General features: G+C 44.5%; 1 protein-coding gene across 1 annotated transcript; it reads right to left on the reverse strand.

Annotated features, from left to right (window-relative positions):
- Positions 1-2,232: 2,232 nt before the first annotated feature.
- On the reverse strand, positions 2,233-19,239 carry LOC123485481 (sal-like protein 1). Its single transcript, XM_045216433.1, has 3 exons — positions 19,208-19,239; positions 18,209-18,972; positions 2,233-2,406 (listed from the first exon to the last, which is right to left on the reverse strand). Exons 1-3 carry the CDS (start codon positions 19,218-19,220, stop codon positions 2,233-2,235), a joined length of 951 nt encoding a protein of 316 aa, XP_045072368.1. The 5' UTR covers positions 19,221-19,239.
- Between the last annotated feature and the right edge of the window lie 240 nt (positions 19,240-19,479).

Here is a 19,479-nt window from a genome sequence, read left to right on the forward strand (position 1 = left end):
ATCAAGCCAGTTATTCCACCCGGGACTGCAGGTTCGCCAGACGCACGCGGGACAGCGGTGAAACCCCAATTCAGGCATCTTCGTCGCCAATGTTATATCTAGCCTAGTTGTAAAAAACGGACATCTGCACAGTTTCACATTGAACATCACTCACTGCGTTTAATGACATGTGCCACGCATATTCAGACAACCCATTCTGCATCACGTGCGCAGCACACTGTCGTAAAGCCATAACACAGCCACAGTCCGGCCGGTCATTGCAACGTCGTACCATACATAACATTCCCCCCTTTCCAAAACCAGGGACCGGTATTTTCCATATATAAAATGTCCAGCAAGAACTAGAGTGATACCTGCCAGAAATAAACATTAACCCTTAAGCGGATGGACTCTCCAAACCTTCATCCAGTTCAGTCCATTAACCTGGGTTGACTAAGACACCTACCTGAGCCTAATAATGAAAAGAGGTTACGTGGTTCCCCCAGATAAGCAGGGCGAGTTCGTGCCGCATAGGCCTTTCGTCGTGCACGGCTCTGGCGCGAACCCACCCAGAGCTGGGGCATGTGGGAGGTCCTCGGTGGCGTCTCTGGCCTGCATGTCTGTTTTGTGTGCCTTCGTGTTCCTTGGGGGAGGGACTTTTCTGGGGCGAAGCTGGCGTGCCGGCGGGAGTCATGCTCATCATGAATCGTGGCGGGCCCCAGTTGTCGACTGACCTGCAAGGGAGTCCGACGGGAATGAGGCCATTTTGTTGCACCGCTTTGAGGCCGCCCCGGGCTCGGACCCAGTCTGACACTTGAATGACACCCTGTGCCTTGTCATTTGCTCTTTGGTGCCTGGACCTGCTGTTCTTGGAGTGCTCTAGTCGCGGTTCTGCCTACTCTCTGTGTTCTGAGTCTGTCCAGTGGCAGTTCCATCTCCACGACCTAGCATGAGGGATGTACAGGAGACCTGTGTTGTTGTGTGTTTACTTGCTCTGAGCTGTGGGCGTTTGATTCAAAGCCAGTTTGGAGCGTGCACCCCTGGACCAGGTGCGCTCTGATGCGTTCTTCAGCGTTTGGGAGGTTGAGCGTTTCCACCCCTCCGTTAGCTTTGGGTTGTAGTAGACCGTGCGGATGTGTTTGATTCCCTTGTTGCTGAGATCTTACTCGGCGGGGTTAAGCTGGGGCCCATTGTCCGCTGGAAGCCAGTAAGGGTGAGGGGTAGGCCCCACCTTGTGAACCAGGCTGTCCAGGATGTCCACGATGGCCTGTGCTGTGACAGTTCCGACGGGAACCACTTCTACGGCCACTTAGAGTGGAGGTCATACACCACCACCAGGAAGCGCTGATGGTGAGGACTGCGTGTCCTCAGGATCTCGCCACAGAGTCCGAGTTGGATGCTCCCAGGGGTGGGGACAGGCCATCGCGAGAGGCTGCAGGGGGTGGGGCGGACTGTCCTGTTTTCCCACTGAGAGGCATGCAGCACAATTCCTGACCAGGGCTTCAATGTCGTGGTCGATGCAGCTGCCACCACACAAGGTCTCGACATCGCTGTTTTGGCCTTGACTATGCCCAAGTGACCCTCGTGCGCCATGGATGAGAACTGCGTGCACGCAGGCCACTCGGGACCACAGTGCAAACCAAGCTTCTTCCCAAGCCGAATTGATTGCTTCACTCTGGCGAAAGTCGCCAGCTCTTCACTTAATGTACATGGCCATCCAGATCATTATGTGCAGGTGCGGGAGCAGTGTGGGGGATCCTGTTCGATGCTTGCTTCAGCTCCTCCAGTGAGGCGACTGACTGAAGAGGCTTAGAATTGCAAACTCTGTTTGGTTGCTCTGCTCAAAGGCGGACGAGTCAAGAAGCGTCAAAGGGAGAGAGGAGGTCTACCACCGCGTTATCCCTCCCGGTGAACTGGCCTGATAGTCCCCTCTCATTTGCTGTCTGGGGCGGTCGGCCCATCTGTGCAGCCGGGAAGTGGCTTGTCAGGCCAGTTCTGATGCTGACAGTAGCGTTGTGAGGGACTGGTGGTCGGTTCGGAGTGTGAACAGGCGGCCATATAGGGTGCCACCTTTCTTGCGCCAGACACAGGCCAGTGCTTCTGCGTCCGCCCCCAGAGTACCCCGTTGTTCTGTGGGGCTCAGGCCGCTTAGGCGATGGCGGGCGGGCCTCAGTACCATTCTGCAGCTGTGAGAGGACAGCTCCTAGTGCTCCAGCTGAGGCGTCACATGTGACAATGGTGTGGCAGACGGGGTCAAGTGGGCAAGGCTGGGGCTGGCATGTGGTGAGCTGGCTCTTCCAGTGAGGCGGACCGGCGTCTGAGAGCAGGTGCCTCGATCCCAGGCCCATGGCCCATCTCCCTCATGGGGAGCTGCGAAGGGCGCTGTGGTCCCCGAGAGTAGTGGGGCCGAAACTTGGGGGTGGTAGGCTGTCATGCCCAAGAATATGAGGCCACCTGAGAGCTGAGGTCGTTTCCTCGTTGGGCCGGCTTCAATATTCGAACATGAGTTGGGGCAATGCCTTTGTGCCAACAGGCGGAAGCCCACAAACTTCGGCGGCTGGAGCTGCAAGTGCACTTCCACCGTTCAGGGTAGGTTGTTCCGCAGTAGAGCGCTGAATACTCTGTGGAGTCAGATAATCATGGATGTGGGAGGGGTCGGGGCCGTGGACTGCGATGTCATCCAGATGGGCCTCCACCCCAGGATTCCAGCGAGATGAGTGTCTCATCACCTTCTGGAGCATGGGGCGGAGCTAAGTCCAAAACATGCGTGTGCCATCTGAACACGCCAGCGTGCTGTGACTAAGGTCGTGAGTCTCTGCCCTAGCTGGAGGTGACTGAAGATAACCCTGACGAAGGTCAAAGCTTCGTGAGGTGGTGGAGCCATGGGGGTGTGCGGTCAGCTCCCTCAGCTGTGGGCAAGGTACTTATCCGGGACAACGGCCTTGTTCACAGCACGGGAGATCCACACGTCCGGATTCAGGACTTTTTTGGTTGCAATGACCAAAAGTTTGAAATCCAGGGGGCAGTTGACTGGCTCACTGTTTTCCATCCAACACAGGCTGGAGATCTTTTGTGACACATCCACGCAGTGCAAAGAATGCGCATAGGCCTGCATGACTGGGGTCACTTCCCCGGACGGGATTAGGGGCTGTGAGTAAAGGCTGTGAGGAGCCAGTCCATCAAAAGTCGGCCAGTTCTGTTGCCATGTGCAGGTAACCTGGTAGATATGACCCACTGTCATCTCTCAGGTGTGAATCCCAAGCTGTGAGAAGTAGGAGAGGATTGGCACCCCGCTTTGCAACATGAAATGTGAATGATGGCAGATGTTTGGTGCCGTTGTACTGGGACCTGGAGGGAGTGCCACTACAATGTCATATGCCTTAGATCTCAAGCGTAGCCACACCGAGGCAGTGGAGGGCTGTTGGAGTGGTAGGTGACTGAAAAACTTGGTAAGTGGCAAGGTTGAGCAACGACACACGCAGCGCCAGGTATCGCCTACAACCCTCGCCCAGCTGCCAGTTGTCTCTGAATGACACATAGTTGGTGGGACCGGTTCGGATTTCCGTGTGTTCATGTTGAGTAAGGAGATGAAACTTGAGGGGCTGTTCTGGGTGGAGTAGTAGCTGGGAACAACACAGTACACTTAACAAAGTGATTGTATTTTGGACAGTTCTTGCATATTTTCCCACGGGCTGGGCAAGTTTGAAGCCCTTGAGTGTGGAGCTACAGGCCACAGCTAGTTCTTTGTTTGTCTGTGTGCCTGCTGCACGGGCATGTCGGTGTCTGCAATGTCCATGCAGCTATCGCCGCTTGGGGGGGCGTGATGCAGCTGACGTGGTGTGTAGTGCGCCTGCTGGGGCTCAAGCTGCTGTGTGAGAATGGCTGGGGGCCGAGTGTATGCTGCAGAGCTGTCTGTTAGCATAGAAGAGCATTCCAACGCCGCTTCAGCCTGGAGTGCTATTTTTAATAGCTCCATCTGGGTGTAAATTATCCGATTCCCAAAGCAGTTTCTCCCTTGTCTTTTTCACTAACGTCCCCTCATCAGCTGATCCCTATTGATCTGGCGTCCGAAGTGTCCCAGTGAGTTAAAACTACAATGAAATCCACTCGGATTTGCCACGTAGCTTTGAATGGACTCACCCGGGCGTTGGTGTGGCTCTTCCCGTGGGGGGTGGCGTGGGAGTTTCGCAGTGGTTCGTAGAGGCTGACTGCAGCAGTTGAATGTGGGGCGATCCAAGCGCAGCTCTGAAAATCGTCTGTCCCTCTGTGACCAAGGCAGTAGGCAGACGGTACTGTCGGATTGTAGAAAAAGTCCATCGCTTCCTAAATAAGTGTTAAAACATCAAGCCAGTTATTCCACGGGACTGAGTTTCATAGTACCGGCCAGAGAATGGTGCTGGCGGTGGTAAACTTAATTCGACCATCTTCGTCGCCAATGTTATATCCAGCACTAGTTGGAAAAAAACGGACATCTGCACAGTTTCACATTAACATCACTCTGTCGTTTAATGACATGTGCCACGCATTCTGACACCCCGTCATCCGTGTACGCGGCACACTGTAAGTAAACCATAACAGCGTACAGTGACGTACGGCCGCTTCGGTGCCCCATAACGGTTAGGTACTGTCAATGCTCAACTGTATATTGTACACTAAGGTAACATTTCTCATAACTTCTTGAAATACTATTTATTGATCGATGTATTATGTTCCATGTGTCACATTGTTTTCATTGAGTAAATAATAGGAAATGCAGTAAATCAATAATCTGGTTAGAATAGGATAGTGTCTTTGCGCCTATAAAATAGCTAAGTAATCAGGTAAATTATTGTATACTATCCAAAACGGACCAAGACCCAATTATGTAACACATCTGAACACATGGGGGGAACGGGGCGACAGGCACTGCGCTATTTATGAACCGCGACAGGCCACGTATCCTAGGTTTTCTGCAAAATGTACCTTCCATTGCTCTGTATCGGTCGAGGATCTTGACACTACTGGGTCGAATGGCGAGGACGCGCTCTGGGATTGTCCTCTCAGCGCGCTCCCGTGCCACCTTCAGTTCCAGTAGTTTCCTTCGCAATGCCCTGTTTTCTTTCTGGCTTTGGTTATTTCCAAACGAAACACTGCATAGTCATCGTCTACGAGTTTACAGATTTCTGCCACGGCTGCATTCGCTAGCACCTCCATAATGGAGGCTATTTGAGCGTGAAAAACCATGCAGTTAGCCATTGTTAGCGAATATTAGAAGCTAGCGTTACCTAGATAGCATTTATCAACTAAGTCGTCTCCAACACGAAATTATACACTACATGGAGTGCGTATGTGATGCTGTGCAGTTAGATTACTCATATTTTGAAATCCAGGGTGTTAATAAACGTCTAAATAACAACAATAAAAACGCTAACGTAGAAATTGTTCATGGTCACTGTGGTTTACTTCTTCTTCGTAGGTGGGGTTTAACGGCGGTTGGCATCCAATTGTGCACCGCCACCAACTGTACAGGGGTGAAAAAAAAGAAACTCCATAGGTGGGTGGGAGATAATTACAAAAATTATCTCACACCTGAGATGTGTATCACTGCTCTTAACAGCACCTCATGGAACTCCTTTGCTGAGAAATCTTTTAGTCCCAGAAATCACTCTACCGCATCCACAATAATGCCCATCTTCCTGGACTTTCCCTCTACATTAGCTGTGCCATTGATCACCATTGCCATAAAAACCACAATGTCCACCTTCTTTACATGCAGCATATCTGGATCCTCGCAGGTGGCCTACCCGACAACATCGGACCTTCTACTGCTTCTATCCTTTTTACCGCCTCCGCATAAGGAGACAGACTGAATTCCCTGATTTTGGCCACCTCCATCTCTTTCAACCCGTATTCGGAAATTCCAAGGATGTTGCCTCATGTTCTCCACCACAGTTACAATACTTTTCCTTTGCAATTCTCTTCTGCTATACAGTCTCCATCAAAGTGGTTTCCCCCACACGTCCCACATCTCGACTCCAGAAATGATTCCTTTAATAGGTGCCCTGCTCGATTTAACTTTTTACCCAAAGCTTTCTCCATCACTTTGGATATCTTCAATGGGTTTAACTAGTCGGGCGTACATAGTCCCAGAAAACATATTCTACCAAGATACAATGGGAATTATCAACCCTTGCTGTTTCCTTTCCCACATCAATTTTGTTTATTTTTCGATTTCTTTGGACAAATGTCCATTCTTAATTTCCACTTGCTAACCGATTCAAGCTCCATCGCAGACTGACAGCTTGTTGCTATTGGCTGCCTTTCACAGGTCGGAGTGTGAATTGCACATTTTGTCACAAAAAGGGGGAATAAAATCCGCTCCACCATCTAACCCTACACCACTATACACCAAAAACCCACCACCCCTATCCCACTACTTTAGCCCTACCAGATCTTACTCCAGGCCAACTGGTAGGATGAAACCCCTTCTCTTAAAAACCCCTGTAGATCTTCTGTGCTAAAATCTATTACACAACAAACATTTCTCTGCTGCTGCCACTACCACATCTATTTCCTGGGATTATGCTCCATCAATGCCGCACAATTAATAACCATAGCAATAAACGAAAGAAACCCTACCTTACTAAAACTCATCCTCTCTGGATCTCTCTCTTCAGGCCTACTCACTGAGGGGCTCCCAGTTGAATCCCTCACCCTTGGGCCTAACCGCTACTCTCTTCACTGCCTCAGCATAGGACACTTTCTGCCCCACTTGAACTCTGGCAATCTCAACCCAGTCTCTCTCTCTCACAGGGCATCTGGATCCACAGCTCATGGACCCCCACAGTTGCACACAGTGCTTTCTCTATCCCAACTTTACACACCCTCTGACTATCCAAGTGAGAAAAATTTTTAGTGATATATTACAAGTATACTGAAGTATACTTAAATATACTACAAATTCATACAATATACTACACATATGAGATGTACTTTTCTAGTATATCTTAAGTATACTATGTTCACTATCATTCCACTTAACACACATATTAAAAGTGCATTTTAAATGCATTGTTTTTCTGTCTTTAAGTATACTACACTGAGTGTACAAAACATTAGGAACACCTTCCTATTATTGATTTGCAAAGCTGTCATCAAGGCAAAGGGTGGCTACTTTGAAGAATCTCAAATATAAAATATATTTTGATTTGTGTAACACTTTTTGGTTACTACATGAATGAGTAGGTGTGTCCAAACTTTTGACTGGTACTGTATATATTTCTGTTTTGTTTTGTTTTTTTTGTTTTGCATGTTATTTTGGCATTAATACGTGCCACATATCAGGTTTGCAAACAATTTCATTGAGTTAATAAAGCCGCATAGAGTTACATTAGAAGTGCCCATTCAAGTAGGCTCAAGGTTATTGGCCGTAGATAAAATTACGTAAAATCACGTTATATCTACCGTAGCTTTGATTGGACTGATCATGTCAACATCATACTTTCAAAAACGTAGCTAGCGAAGCTAACAGTCATCATCGCGAATCAAGTCGACAATCTACTGGTAAATCCTTGTCATATGAAGAGAAATTATGAAGAGAAATTATAGATAAAACGTATCAGTGCTCATCGACCATTGGACATAAACATTACACAACAAGTTGTAAATCGTAAATTCAACTAGCCTGCTATTCAGTGGAGTGGGTGTGTGGTCAAGTCTGGGTTTAAGGGTCTCTTTTCCAAGCTTAAAAGGATAAACATTCAACATCGCCCATGCTGTCAATCCAGCATGACTTCTGCCGCGTTCAAAACAACTGGAAACTCGGAACTGGGAAATCTCGAGACACTCTACACTTAGTATTACTTTCTTAGGTACAGTATACATATATCCCCTGGCATATTACATAATTTATGCAGCAGCATACAATACATTTTTGGACTCACCTTGTTGTGCTGTGCTCACTAGAACAGGAAGGTGGCGCGGCGGTCCATCGTGGGAAAACTTTGTCTTCAAAGTCTGGCATTCTCTGGATTTATGTTGCTTTCAAGACAACTGGGAACTCTGAAAGAAAACAAGCTCCGACTGGGAAAATTGGTTTTGAACAGTCATCCTACTCGGAATTCCAAGTCGGGAACTCTGGCCTCTTTCAAGAGCTCCAACCTGAAGATCACTGACGTCATGATTCGACCTTGTTTATTTCAGAGTTCTCAGTTGTCTTGAAAGCAACATAAATCCAGAGAATGCCAGACTTTGAAGACAAAGTTTTCCCCACGATGGACCGCGCGCCTTCTGTTCTAGTGACACAGCACAACAAGGTGAGTCCAAAAATGTATTGTATGCTGCTGCATAAATTATGTAATATGCCAGGGATATATGTATACTGTACCTAAGAAAGTAATACTAAGTGTATGTTGTGTAGTAAGCTGTTAGTAGCCCATGTGCTCTCACCCTAATAATTTGGTCCCTTTTTCCCCTCATAATTTAGGCCTACTGTTCTGACTTGGTGGTGCACATGTAGCCTATAGCCTGTTCTAGTGAAATGTCATCATCGAATATTGTAAGAGCTTTCATTATATGTCGACTTTATTTATCCTACGGTTATGACTTGGTGTACAGGGAGAATACTGTAAGAACGGCCCATGTTCTGAATTCTGTCGCTGTACATTTCAAAAGTGCTGAACAAATAATTATATTGACTATGTCCGTCCTAGCTCAGCTCATTAATGTCTTCATCGAAATTACGAATTGCCTCTTATCCCCTCGTCGTCCCCTTATGCCATAGTTTGTACATCTCAATTGTCAGTAGAAACCACATTTGTTTAAGCAAGACAGCCATATCAGCTATTTTTAGTACAGAGGCTGATTTAACTGTTTTGCTGCCAGACAAGGCTCTGCTGATAGCCAGGTGTAGCAGTGGTAAGGTGTTGGGACTGCTTTATGTAGGCCCCTAACAGTTTGTGGACACCGTTTGTCACCATTATAGTGCAATTAATGTATTGTTTAGTGTTGTGTATTGTTTAGTGCCACTCCAGCACAACTTCTTTGTAAATATCCTGTTGTAACATTGGCTGAGAAGAACCACTTGGTCAATTAAGGTAACCTTTACATGCTAATTACAATAGCCAATGTGGTTAATGAGTAGTTGTCTATTTGTAAAAGTATACTTGAAACACATTATAAATACACTTCATTTGTAAAGAAAATACAGGAATTCCATCTCATTGATCATGCTAGTATACTAATAATACAATGACGCTGATTGGTCAACTACATCAAACTTACATTTACACTGAATTTGAATTTGAGTATACTTCTAATTTGGAGAAATATACAATGTACGTAAGGTGTATTCAAAATATATTTGTTTAGCTATTTATCTAATATACTAAGAATATACTTAAGTACAATTTTTCTCCAATTTAGATTTATATTATATATTTTATATATATCAACGTATATTTATCACAGACATACTTCAACAGTGAATTCGGAAAGTACTCAGACCCCTGGACATTTTCCACATTTTGTTATGTTACAGCCTTATTCTAAAATTGATTAAATTGCTTTTTTTCCTCATTAATCTACACACAATGCCCAATAATGAAAAAGCCAAAACAGGTTTTTAATTTTTTTTGCAAATGTATAAAAAAAAAAAAACGGAAATATCACATTTACATAAGTATTCAGACCCTTTACTCAGTACTTTGTTGAAGCATCTTTCAGCGATTACAGCCTCGAGTCTTCTTGTGTATGACGCTATAAGCTCGGCACACCTGTATTTGGGGAGTTTCTCCTATTCTTCTCTATAGATCCTCTCAAGCTCTGTCAGGTTGGATGGGGAGCATCGCTGCAAAGCTATTTTCAGGTCTCTCCAGAGATGTTAGATCGGGTTCAAGTCCGGGCTCTGGCTGGGTCACTCAAGGACATTCAGAGACTTATCCTGAAGCCACTCCTGCATTGTCTTAGCTGTGTGCTTAGGGTCGTTGTCCTGTTGGAAGGTGAACCTTCACCCCAGTCTGAGGTCCTGAGTGCTCTGGAGCAGGTTTTCATCAAGGATCTCTCTGTTCTTTGCTAAATTCATCTTTCCCTTGATCCTGACTAGTCTCCCAGTCCCTGCCACTGAAAAACAACCCCACAGTATGATGCTGCCACAACCATGCTTTACCGTAGGGATGGTGCCAGGTTTCCTCCAGACGTGACGCTTGGCATTCAGGCCAAAGAGTTCAATCTTGGTTTCATCAGACCAGAGAATCTTGTTTCTCATGGTCTGCTTTAGGTGCCTTTTTTGGCAAACTCCCAGCGGACTGTCATGTGCCTGTCTCTCATGTCGGGATGTGTTTTTTTCCTATATTATTTTATTTTTAATCCCAGCCCCGTCCCGCAAATAAGAATTTGTTCTTAACTGACTTTCCTAGTTAAATAAAGGTAAAAATTAAATTAAAATAAAGATCAATGGAAACAGGATGCACCTGAGCTCATTTTCAAGTCTCATAGCAAAGGGTCTGAATACTTATGTAAATAAGGTTCTGATTTTTATATTAAATACATTTGCAAACATTTCTAAAAACCTGTTTTCGCTTTGTCATTATGGGGTATTGTGTGTAGATTGATGAGGGAAAAAAAACTATTTAATCAATTTTAGAATAAGGCTGTAACGTAACAAAATGTGGAAAAAGGGAAGGGGTCTGAATACCTTCCGAATGCGCTGTACTTACCTAGCATGTTAACTAACCCTAACCCCCAGCCTAGCTAATGTTAGCCACCTAGCTAGCCTAGCTAACATTAGCCACAACAAATTGACATTTTTGTAATGTACACAAATACATTATGAATAAAGAAAACTGTGTAATACACACGAAAAAGTGGATTTTTTCATGTGCCTGTCACGAATTTTGAATAAGTAATTTGTGTCCATCTCACAATAAGCTGTGATAGTGTGTTGCATGGGACCAATACTTTACATGTTGCGTTTTATATTTTTGCTCAGTGTAAATTTTGAGAAATTATTTGCCTTGCGCCTTGTAATTCCGTTACCAAAAACCCACATTACTTTAAGATATTTTCTAATTTCTCTCCCTCACAAAGAGGGAGGATAATGGAAGTTCACAGAAGTAATAAGTATACCTACCAATTAGTTGTAGTATTTTTACTGAAATCAAGTTTGTTTATGAATTATTAAGCGATTAAAACTCGTAATTCTGTTACCAATTCTGTAACGGAATTACTGAAAAATCAGTAACGGAATTACTGCAATTGAATTGGCTTCAATGGGAAATCATAGTAGGCACAAACAATGTTCCCTCTCATTTTTTCCAGCACTGAGCAAATTTCAGGTCTGCTGAGCGCAAACTTGAACGTTGTGAAAATTCTGTGCAACTTCCAGCGCCCGTTTACTGTGAACACTGAGGCTGTACCTGCTTTAAGTTACAGTTTTAACAGTGGCCATGTAGGCTACTGTGGCTATTTAATCATAATAATATGCCATTTAGTAGACAATTTTATCCAAAGCGACTTACAGTCATGTGTGCATACATTTTTACGTACAGTGGGAAAAGTATTTAGTCAGCCACCAATTGTGCAAGTTCTCTCCCCACTTAAAAAAGATGAGAGAGGCCTGTAATTTTCATCATAGGTACACGTCAACTATGACAGACAAAATGAGGAAAAAAAATCCAGAAAATCACATTGTAGGATTTTAATGAATTTATTTGCAAATCATGGTGGAAAATAAGTATTTGGTCAATAACAAAAAAGTTTCTCAATACTTTGTTATATACCCTTTGTTGGCAATGACACAGGTCAAACGTTTTCTGTAAGTCTTCACACACTGTTGCAGTGATGTTTTGGGGCTGTCGCTGGGCAACATAGACTTTCAACTCCCTCCAAAGATTTTCTATGGGGTTGAGATCTGAGACTGGCTAAGCCACCCAGGAACGAAATGCTTCTTAGGAAGCCACTCCTTCGTTGCCGGGAGGTGTGTTTGGGATCATTGTCATGCTGAAAGACCCAGCCACGTTTCATCTTCAATGCCCTTGCTGATGGAAGGAGGTTTTCACTCAAAATCTCACGATACATGGCCCCATTCATTCTTTCCTTTACACGGATCAGTCGTCCTGGTCCTTTGCAGAAACAGCCCCAAAGCATGATGTTTCCAACCCATGCTTCACAGTAGGTATGGTGTTCTTTGGATGCAACTCAGCATTCTTTGTCCTCCAAACACGACGAGTTGAGGTTTTACCAAAAAGTTTTATTTTGGTTTCATCTGACCATATGACATTCTCCCAATCCTCTTCTGGATCATCCAAATGCACTCTAGCAAAGTTCAGACGGGCCTGGACATGTACTGGTTGGCCAGGGGACACGTCTGGCACTGCAGGATTTGAGTCCCTGCGGCGTAGTGTGTTACTGATGGTAGGCTTTGTTACTTTGGTCCCAGCTCTCTGCAGGTCATTCACTAGGTCCGCACGTGTGGTTCTGGGATTTTTGTTCACCGTTCTTGTGATCATTTTGACCCACGAGGTGAGATCTGCGTGGAGCCCCAGATCGAGGGAGATTATCAGTGGTCTTGTATGTCTTCCATTTCCTAATAATTGCTCCCACAGTTGATTTCTTCAAACCAAGCTGCTTACCTATTGCAGATTCAGTCTTCCCAGCCTGGTGCAGGTCTACAATTTTGTTTCTGGTGTCCTTTGACAGCTCTTTGGCCTTGGCCATAGTGGAGTTTGAGTGTGACTGTTTGAGGTTGTGGACAGGTGTCTTTTATACTGATAACAAGTTCAAACAGGTGCCATTAATACAGGTAACGAGTGGAGGACAGATGGCGTCTTAAAGAAGAAGTTACAGGTCTGTGAGAGCCAGAAATCTTGCTTGTTTGTAGGTGACCAAATACTTATTTTCCACCATAATTTGCAAATAAATTCATTAAAAATCCTACAATGTGATTTTCTGGATTTTCTTTTTCAATTTGTCTGTCATAGTTGACGTGTACCTATGATGAAAATTACAGGCCTCTCTCATCTTTTTAAGTGGGAGAACTTTCACAGTTGGTGGCTGACTAAATACTTTTTTCCCCCACTGTATGGGTGGTCCCGGGGATCGAACCCACTACCCTGGCGTTACAAGCTCCATGCTCTACCAATTGAGCTACAGAGGACCACAGACCTACCAGAGAGGCCTACCATCAAAAACAATGGAGAAAATGCATCCCATAACATTTTAACATGGAAATAGCTGTTCTATCATTCAGCCTACAGTAGCAGCCAATGTGTGGTGTTCAATGTAGGCCTACATTCCATGAGACTTTTTGAAAGAAAACATGCAGGGCTTGAAATTAACCTGTTTATCCACTTGTCCTTCAGACAAGGTGGTGACTGAAAATGTTGTTGTGTTGTTTGATGCAAGAAACCACTTTACAAAATCAAATGCATTATTATTCCCATACCATTATTACAGAGAATCAGACAAATTATGCTACCCTCTGCCTACTGGCTACTTAGCTTATTCAAACCTGTCTCAAAATACAACACTGCCCCTTTAAGACAAAAAAAATGCTCTTTACCTGACTTGCTTTTCAAAGATGTCTAGAAATGTACACGTTTTGTGCTCTTGTAGGAAACAATCACTCCCCTATTACTGACTACAAATGATCTATAACTGGACTAATAACTCACTAACTAGCAAAGTATATGAACAAAATGTGCACACGTGGCTACATACAGCTCTCGCTTTGATCTCAAAACAAGCGCATCTACTCACGACTGCTCATGCTGTAAACACAATCCAGTTCAAAGTAAATGGCACAGATCCATATATGGCAATGGTCTATTTGCATATAGGCCTACTGCAGCTCTGATTGTTTATGCCGCACCAGTCTGTGTAGAGTACGGGTGAGTAGTGCGTGTCAATGCAATGGAATCCTACTCCGATGCGTTCTGCCACAACAAAATCTCTTCCATAGTTTGTTTTGTTTCGGTATGTTGCATTGAAAGTGGCTAATATTGCATTGATTCGATCACAATTGCCACAGTAAAGGGAAACGTTGATAGTGTTAACAGGGAAAACTCTAGAACAGTGGTCACCAACCTTTTTCTGTGTCAAGATCGCATTGAGTCAAAATGCAAGCCGAGATCTACAGCTTAGATTTTTTTACGACTTAAAAACGTAAGCCTATGCAACATTAACCAATTCAAAACAGTACTGTAGCAATGAGGTTTGTGCAGTAGGCTATAGGCCCAATTCATTATCACTGCATATTGGCTTTGCTTGAATTGCAATGCCAATGCATTGTTGTTTGGGCCATTAAAAAAATATATATTTCAGAATTTGAGATAGCTATATGATCACAGCGGTAATAGATCAATTGTTGTATTACTTGTGAAGCACAGCTGAGTGAGCATACATTTAAATAATTTGCTTTTTATTTTTATTTTACTGGGCTGACGGTGCCTGCATCTGATGGTCAGTCTCAGCGGAGGGAGAGAGCAGCAGACTGAGGGTCCGCTTCTCAACATCCCTCCGCTCTCCCTTTCCTCCACTGACACTGACCAAAAAGGGACACCGTCTTCCAGCTGATGGCGAAACTCGAGTTGCACCACATTATTTGTGCCTCATGCACAAATTCATGTTGTTACTCCGATGAACAGAAAAAGTGAATATTTCTCTATTAAAAAAGACCCAAGCCGCTAATAATAACAACAACGCAAGCCTATAGATACACTTTCCTACTTTCATTACTGCTGCAGTGCTTGATGAGTGTCTTTAAATCCTCAAGGTCCTTGACCTCTTGAGAACCAAACCACCGATCAAAAAGACATGCTTGCTCCCTTGCCAATTCAACATGGCTTTGTGATTCTGTATTTTGTCATTTACGGAACTGTTGTCTGTATGCCTCTGAGATCAACTCGTAAGCCTGAAAGATAGCAGCTTTAACAGTGTCATAATCTGAGCTCTGGTCAAGAGATAAAGCAGCGTACACTTTGGAGGAGCAGTGACTAAATACACTACATGACCAAAAGTATGTGGACACCTGCTCATCAAACATCTCATTCCAAAATCATGGGCATTAATATGGAGTTGGTCCCCCCTGCTTTAACAGCATCCAGTCTTCTGGGAAGGCTTTCCACTAGTTGTTGGAACATTGCTGCAGGGACTTTAGTGAGGTCGGGCACTGATGTTGGACGATTAGGCCTGGCTTGCAGTCGGCGTTCCAATGAATCCCAAAGGTGTTTCGATGGGGTTGAGGTCAGGGTTCTGCGCAGGCCAGTCAAGTTCTTCCACACCGATCGACAAACAATTTCTGTATGGACCTCGCTTTGTGCACGGGGGCATTGTCATGCTGAAACAGGAAAGGTCCTTCCCCAAACTGTTGCCACAAAGTTGGAAGCACAGAATCGTCTAGAATGTCATAGTATGCTGTAGCGTTAATATTTCCCTTCACTGGAACTAAGGGGCCTAGCCCGAACCATGAAAAACAGCCCCAGACCATTATTCTTCCTCCACCAAACTCGCAGCCATTTTAGGGATGTGGCAATCCGCTCAAACAGAGTAAAATATACGTCCACCTCGTTTTCGTTGAAAGGCGGTACAAGTCGGCTGTTCCGACCAAGATCAAACTCTGTTGAGGGTGCAGGATGGCCTGACTGGATTCGGAGTGCTTCCAGATCCATCTCTCTCAATCGAATGGCATGCTCATGTTCCTGTTCTAATCTGGCTGCACATTCTCTTTCCCTTTCCTTGTGCTCAAGCTCTAGTTTCTGTTTCCTTTTGCCTTTAGTTCTATCTCTCGCAGTTGCACATCTATGGGGTGTACTCTACCACCCGTAGGAACCTTTTCATCATCCTCCCTCTCCGGAAGGATTTCCACCTCCACCAAAGCAGTATAGACCAGCTCTTTGAATACTGCTTTTGAATCGGCATGTGCAACTTTGATGTAATGACGAGCAGACTCTTCTTCGTACATTTATCTAGCATCTTCCATGTAGGGTTTTCCACAAATGCTTCCAACTTAAAGTCCATGGCTTTTTTTTTTTTTAACTTTATTAGCTTGTGTGTTTATGCAACTTTCAAAAATGATTAGAACTCCTCAGGGTGGATGTCAGTGACAGAAACTCTACCACAAAAGTGTCTTTTGAACACTCAAATATCTGGGCAAAGCAGAGCTTCAGAGTAGGCGATTAGAGCGACTACCATACTCCAGGGCATGAAGATCTCGGACGAGCCCCCATTTTGTTACATTCCCCAGCAAGAAACGAAAAACGAAACAGGTGGGTTTCTAGGAGGGTTCCTGAAAGACACTCATGGGGGTGTCCACTGAAAGTTGACTAGCAACACTAAAATATACCCACCCTGAGCGCCCATTAAATTTGCCCAAGAAAAGGCAAACGAAATTAAAACCCACACCAAACTTAAAGATAGGAAGCAAACTAAAAAGTTGAGCAAAACTAAAACAGGGAACATCAGATAAAGGATTGTTTTTTATAAATCAAATACCGAGCACCAACTGTTAGCCCTCCACATCTCTCAAGCCAACTGGAGCACTGGGCCAGCCGCTCTTAAATATCACCTGTGCCAGCACAGGTGAAACACCTTCTGACTAACGAGATGACAGGCCAGCACAGGTGTAACACATACTGACAGTATAATGTACTCTACTGTACTTAACTCTACTGTGCTGTATGGTTCTCTACTATGATGACCAAACTTATGAAACATAGACGTCTATGATGGTTTCAGATTTTGTCTGGTCCGGATCAACCAAATGTGGTCTTGTTTGGTGGTGGAGATCATTACAATAATAGCCAGTGTGTAGAATAATACCCAAATATGAAAAATACGGATAATACATATTTCTCTACCTTTGTGTACCTATTCAGGATACATCACCATGAAGCAAATTATATTTATATCCATAATTATGCATTTCTGTATAGTATATAGATCAGGGACCCATGATGTAATTCCATTACTGTAATTCTGTTACCGGATGAAAATGTATTAAGACCACATTTATTTTGGTTCAATAACCAAAATAAATGTGTTCAATACTTTGTCAGGTAAGCATGAATTAAGGCACTGTCATTTCCTCATTATAAAAAAAAACATAATCAAACAACAGGACAAGGTTGTCACTTTTCATCAATTAAGCATTTTTACAGACACCATCACACCAACCTTCACCATATCATCTACTCTGCCTCATCATACTCATTCTTTCCTCAGTTCATCTCATCCAGTTCCCTACTACATCCAAAACCAACAGAAATAACTACAAACCAACTAACTAGGACTACATTATACAGTGCTATGAAAAAGTATTTGCCCCCTTTCTAATTTTCTCTACTTTTTCATATTTGAGAAAACCAAAAACTGCATTCCACAGTAAGAGCATCATACCAAAGGTCAAGCATGGTGGTGGTGGTGTGATGGTTTGGGGATGCTTTGCTGCCTCAGGACCTGGACGACTTGCCTTAATAGAAGGAACCATGAATTCTGCTCTGTATCAGAGAATTCTACAGGAGAATGTCAGACCATCCGTCTGTGAGCTGAAGCTGAAGCGCAGCTGTGTCATGCAGCAAGACAATGATCCAAAACATACAATCAAGTCTACATGAAAATTGCTTAAAAGCAACAAATTTGAAGTTTTGGAATGGCCTAGTCAAAGTCCAGACCTAATCCCAATGTAGATGTTGTGGCAGGACTTGAAACGAGCAGTTCATGCTTGAAAACCCACACGGCACTGAGTTAAAGCAGTTCTGCATGGAAGAGTGGGCCAAAATTCCTCCACAGCGACGTGAGAGACTGATCAACAACTACAGGAAGCATTTGGTTGGAGTCATTGCAGCTAAAGGTGGCCCAACCAGTTATTGAGTGTAAGGGGGCAATTACTTTTTCACACAGGGGAATTGGGTGTTGCATAACTTTGTTTATTATTTGTTCACGTATGTTCCCTTGATCTAATATTAGGTTTTGGTTGAAGATCTGATAACATTCAGTATCACAAATATGCAAAAGTAGAGAAAATTAGAAAGGGGGCAAATACTTTTTCATAGCACTGTATGTCACTATACATGGGCCGTGTGCATTTTCTGCTGGTGTATACTGAGGTATCTCTTCTCTGAGAACCTCTTCCCGCAGTGATAACAGGCAAATGGCCTCTCTCCCGTGTGGACCTTCAGGTGCCTCTTCAGCTGGTGCTGGTGGGAGAACCTCTTCTCACACTGGGGGCAGCTGTAGGGTCTCTCCCTGTGTGGACCCTCTGGTGCCTCTTCAGGCTGGACGAGTGGGAGAAACTGGCCCGGCACAGGTGGCAGCTGAATGGTTTTCTCCCCGTGTGCATCCTCTGGTGGATCTCCACCTGTTTGGGGAAACTGAAGACTTTCCCACAGAACGAACATGGGAAGCGCTTCTCTTTGCCACCGGATCTGCTGATAGCGTTACTACTACTGTCATTTGTCAATAGGCTTGTGTATCCATTTAGTATTGAGGCACTGGCATTGTCTGAGGTCTGGTTTAACATTAGGAGAGTGTGAGGAGGACGAAGGCCAGGGAGTGTCTGTGTTGTCACAGGCTCCATGTTCCAGTTGATAGATCCTATAGAAGGCATGGTGAAGGCTGCACCTGTTGGGGGGGTAACCTGAGGGGTCTCTGAATCACAACGATAGGAGCAGGATGGAGCATCGCTAGCCGAGTCTGTGTCTGTTCTCTCCCGCTGCATAGGGACACCTCCCTGTCCCCGTAGACCAAATCTAATCCTCACCCTGTTCTCAGGCAGTTTGTTGTCATGGATAATATGATTGGTTGTTGTTTTGTGTTCGACTATCTGTTTCTGGTTGTGGTTAACACTGTTGTTCCCCAACCCAGAGTTGAGGACGCTGTCCCATCCGCTGATCTCCACTATGTCGCCTCTGGTCCTGGACTGCTCAGTGATGTTGTCCCCCGGGCCCTTGGCTGCACCCGTCTGGGTCTGGGAATCCAAGATGGTCGCCCAGTATCCTCTGTTAGCCTCCAGCCAATTACCTGCAGGAAGAGGTTAGAAAATAGACTTCACAAACATGGCAGAGAAAACTCTACATATGGAGTTTATTTTGTCAATTACCTGGTCAAGTTCATACATTATAATGTGTGTTTTTGTATGCAAACATAAGTTGTATTGATTTAATCTTATGAATGAAGAAAAAACTATAGCCAGGAGTATCACTATTCCCACTGAAGATATATTACTGTATATATGCTATATGTATTTCTCCCTTACCTTGCTCCCCCATCTTTAGTCCACTCAGCAGATCAATGCTCTCTGGTCTGTCTTCTATTGTCTCCTCTTTGACCAGCAGAAGATCAGGCTTCCCATCCTCCATGTCTACGGACTGTAAGAGATACAGAGTGAGAGGATGTTGGATCAAGAAATCTGATATGAGCACCCTGCTATGGAGCATCTTCTGATTGGGCAATGAGGGATTGCTATGAGTACAACGCAAACATGTTAGTTGATTTAATACAATATTAATGGTTGGATAATTCAATGGC

The sequence above is a fragment of the Coregonus clupeaformis genome, unplaced genomic scaffold (genome assembly GCF_020615455.1).
Source record: "Coregonus clupeaformis isolate EN_2021a unplaced genomic scaffold, ASM2061545v1 scaf0710, whole genome shotgun sequence".
NCBI lineage: Eukaryota > Metazoa > Chordata > Actinopteri > Salmoniformes > Salmonidae > Coregonus > Coregonus clupeaformis.

Coding starts and splice junctions, on each gene's coding strand:
- LOC123485481 (XM_045216433.1), bottom strand. Junction 2,407..18,208: donor GCCTGAAGAGGCACCAGAGG/GTCCACACAGGG, acceptor TGGGCATGACAG/CCTACCACCCCCAAGTTTCG.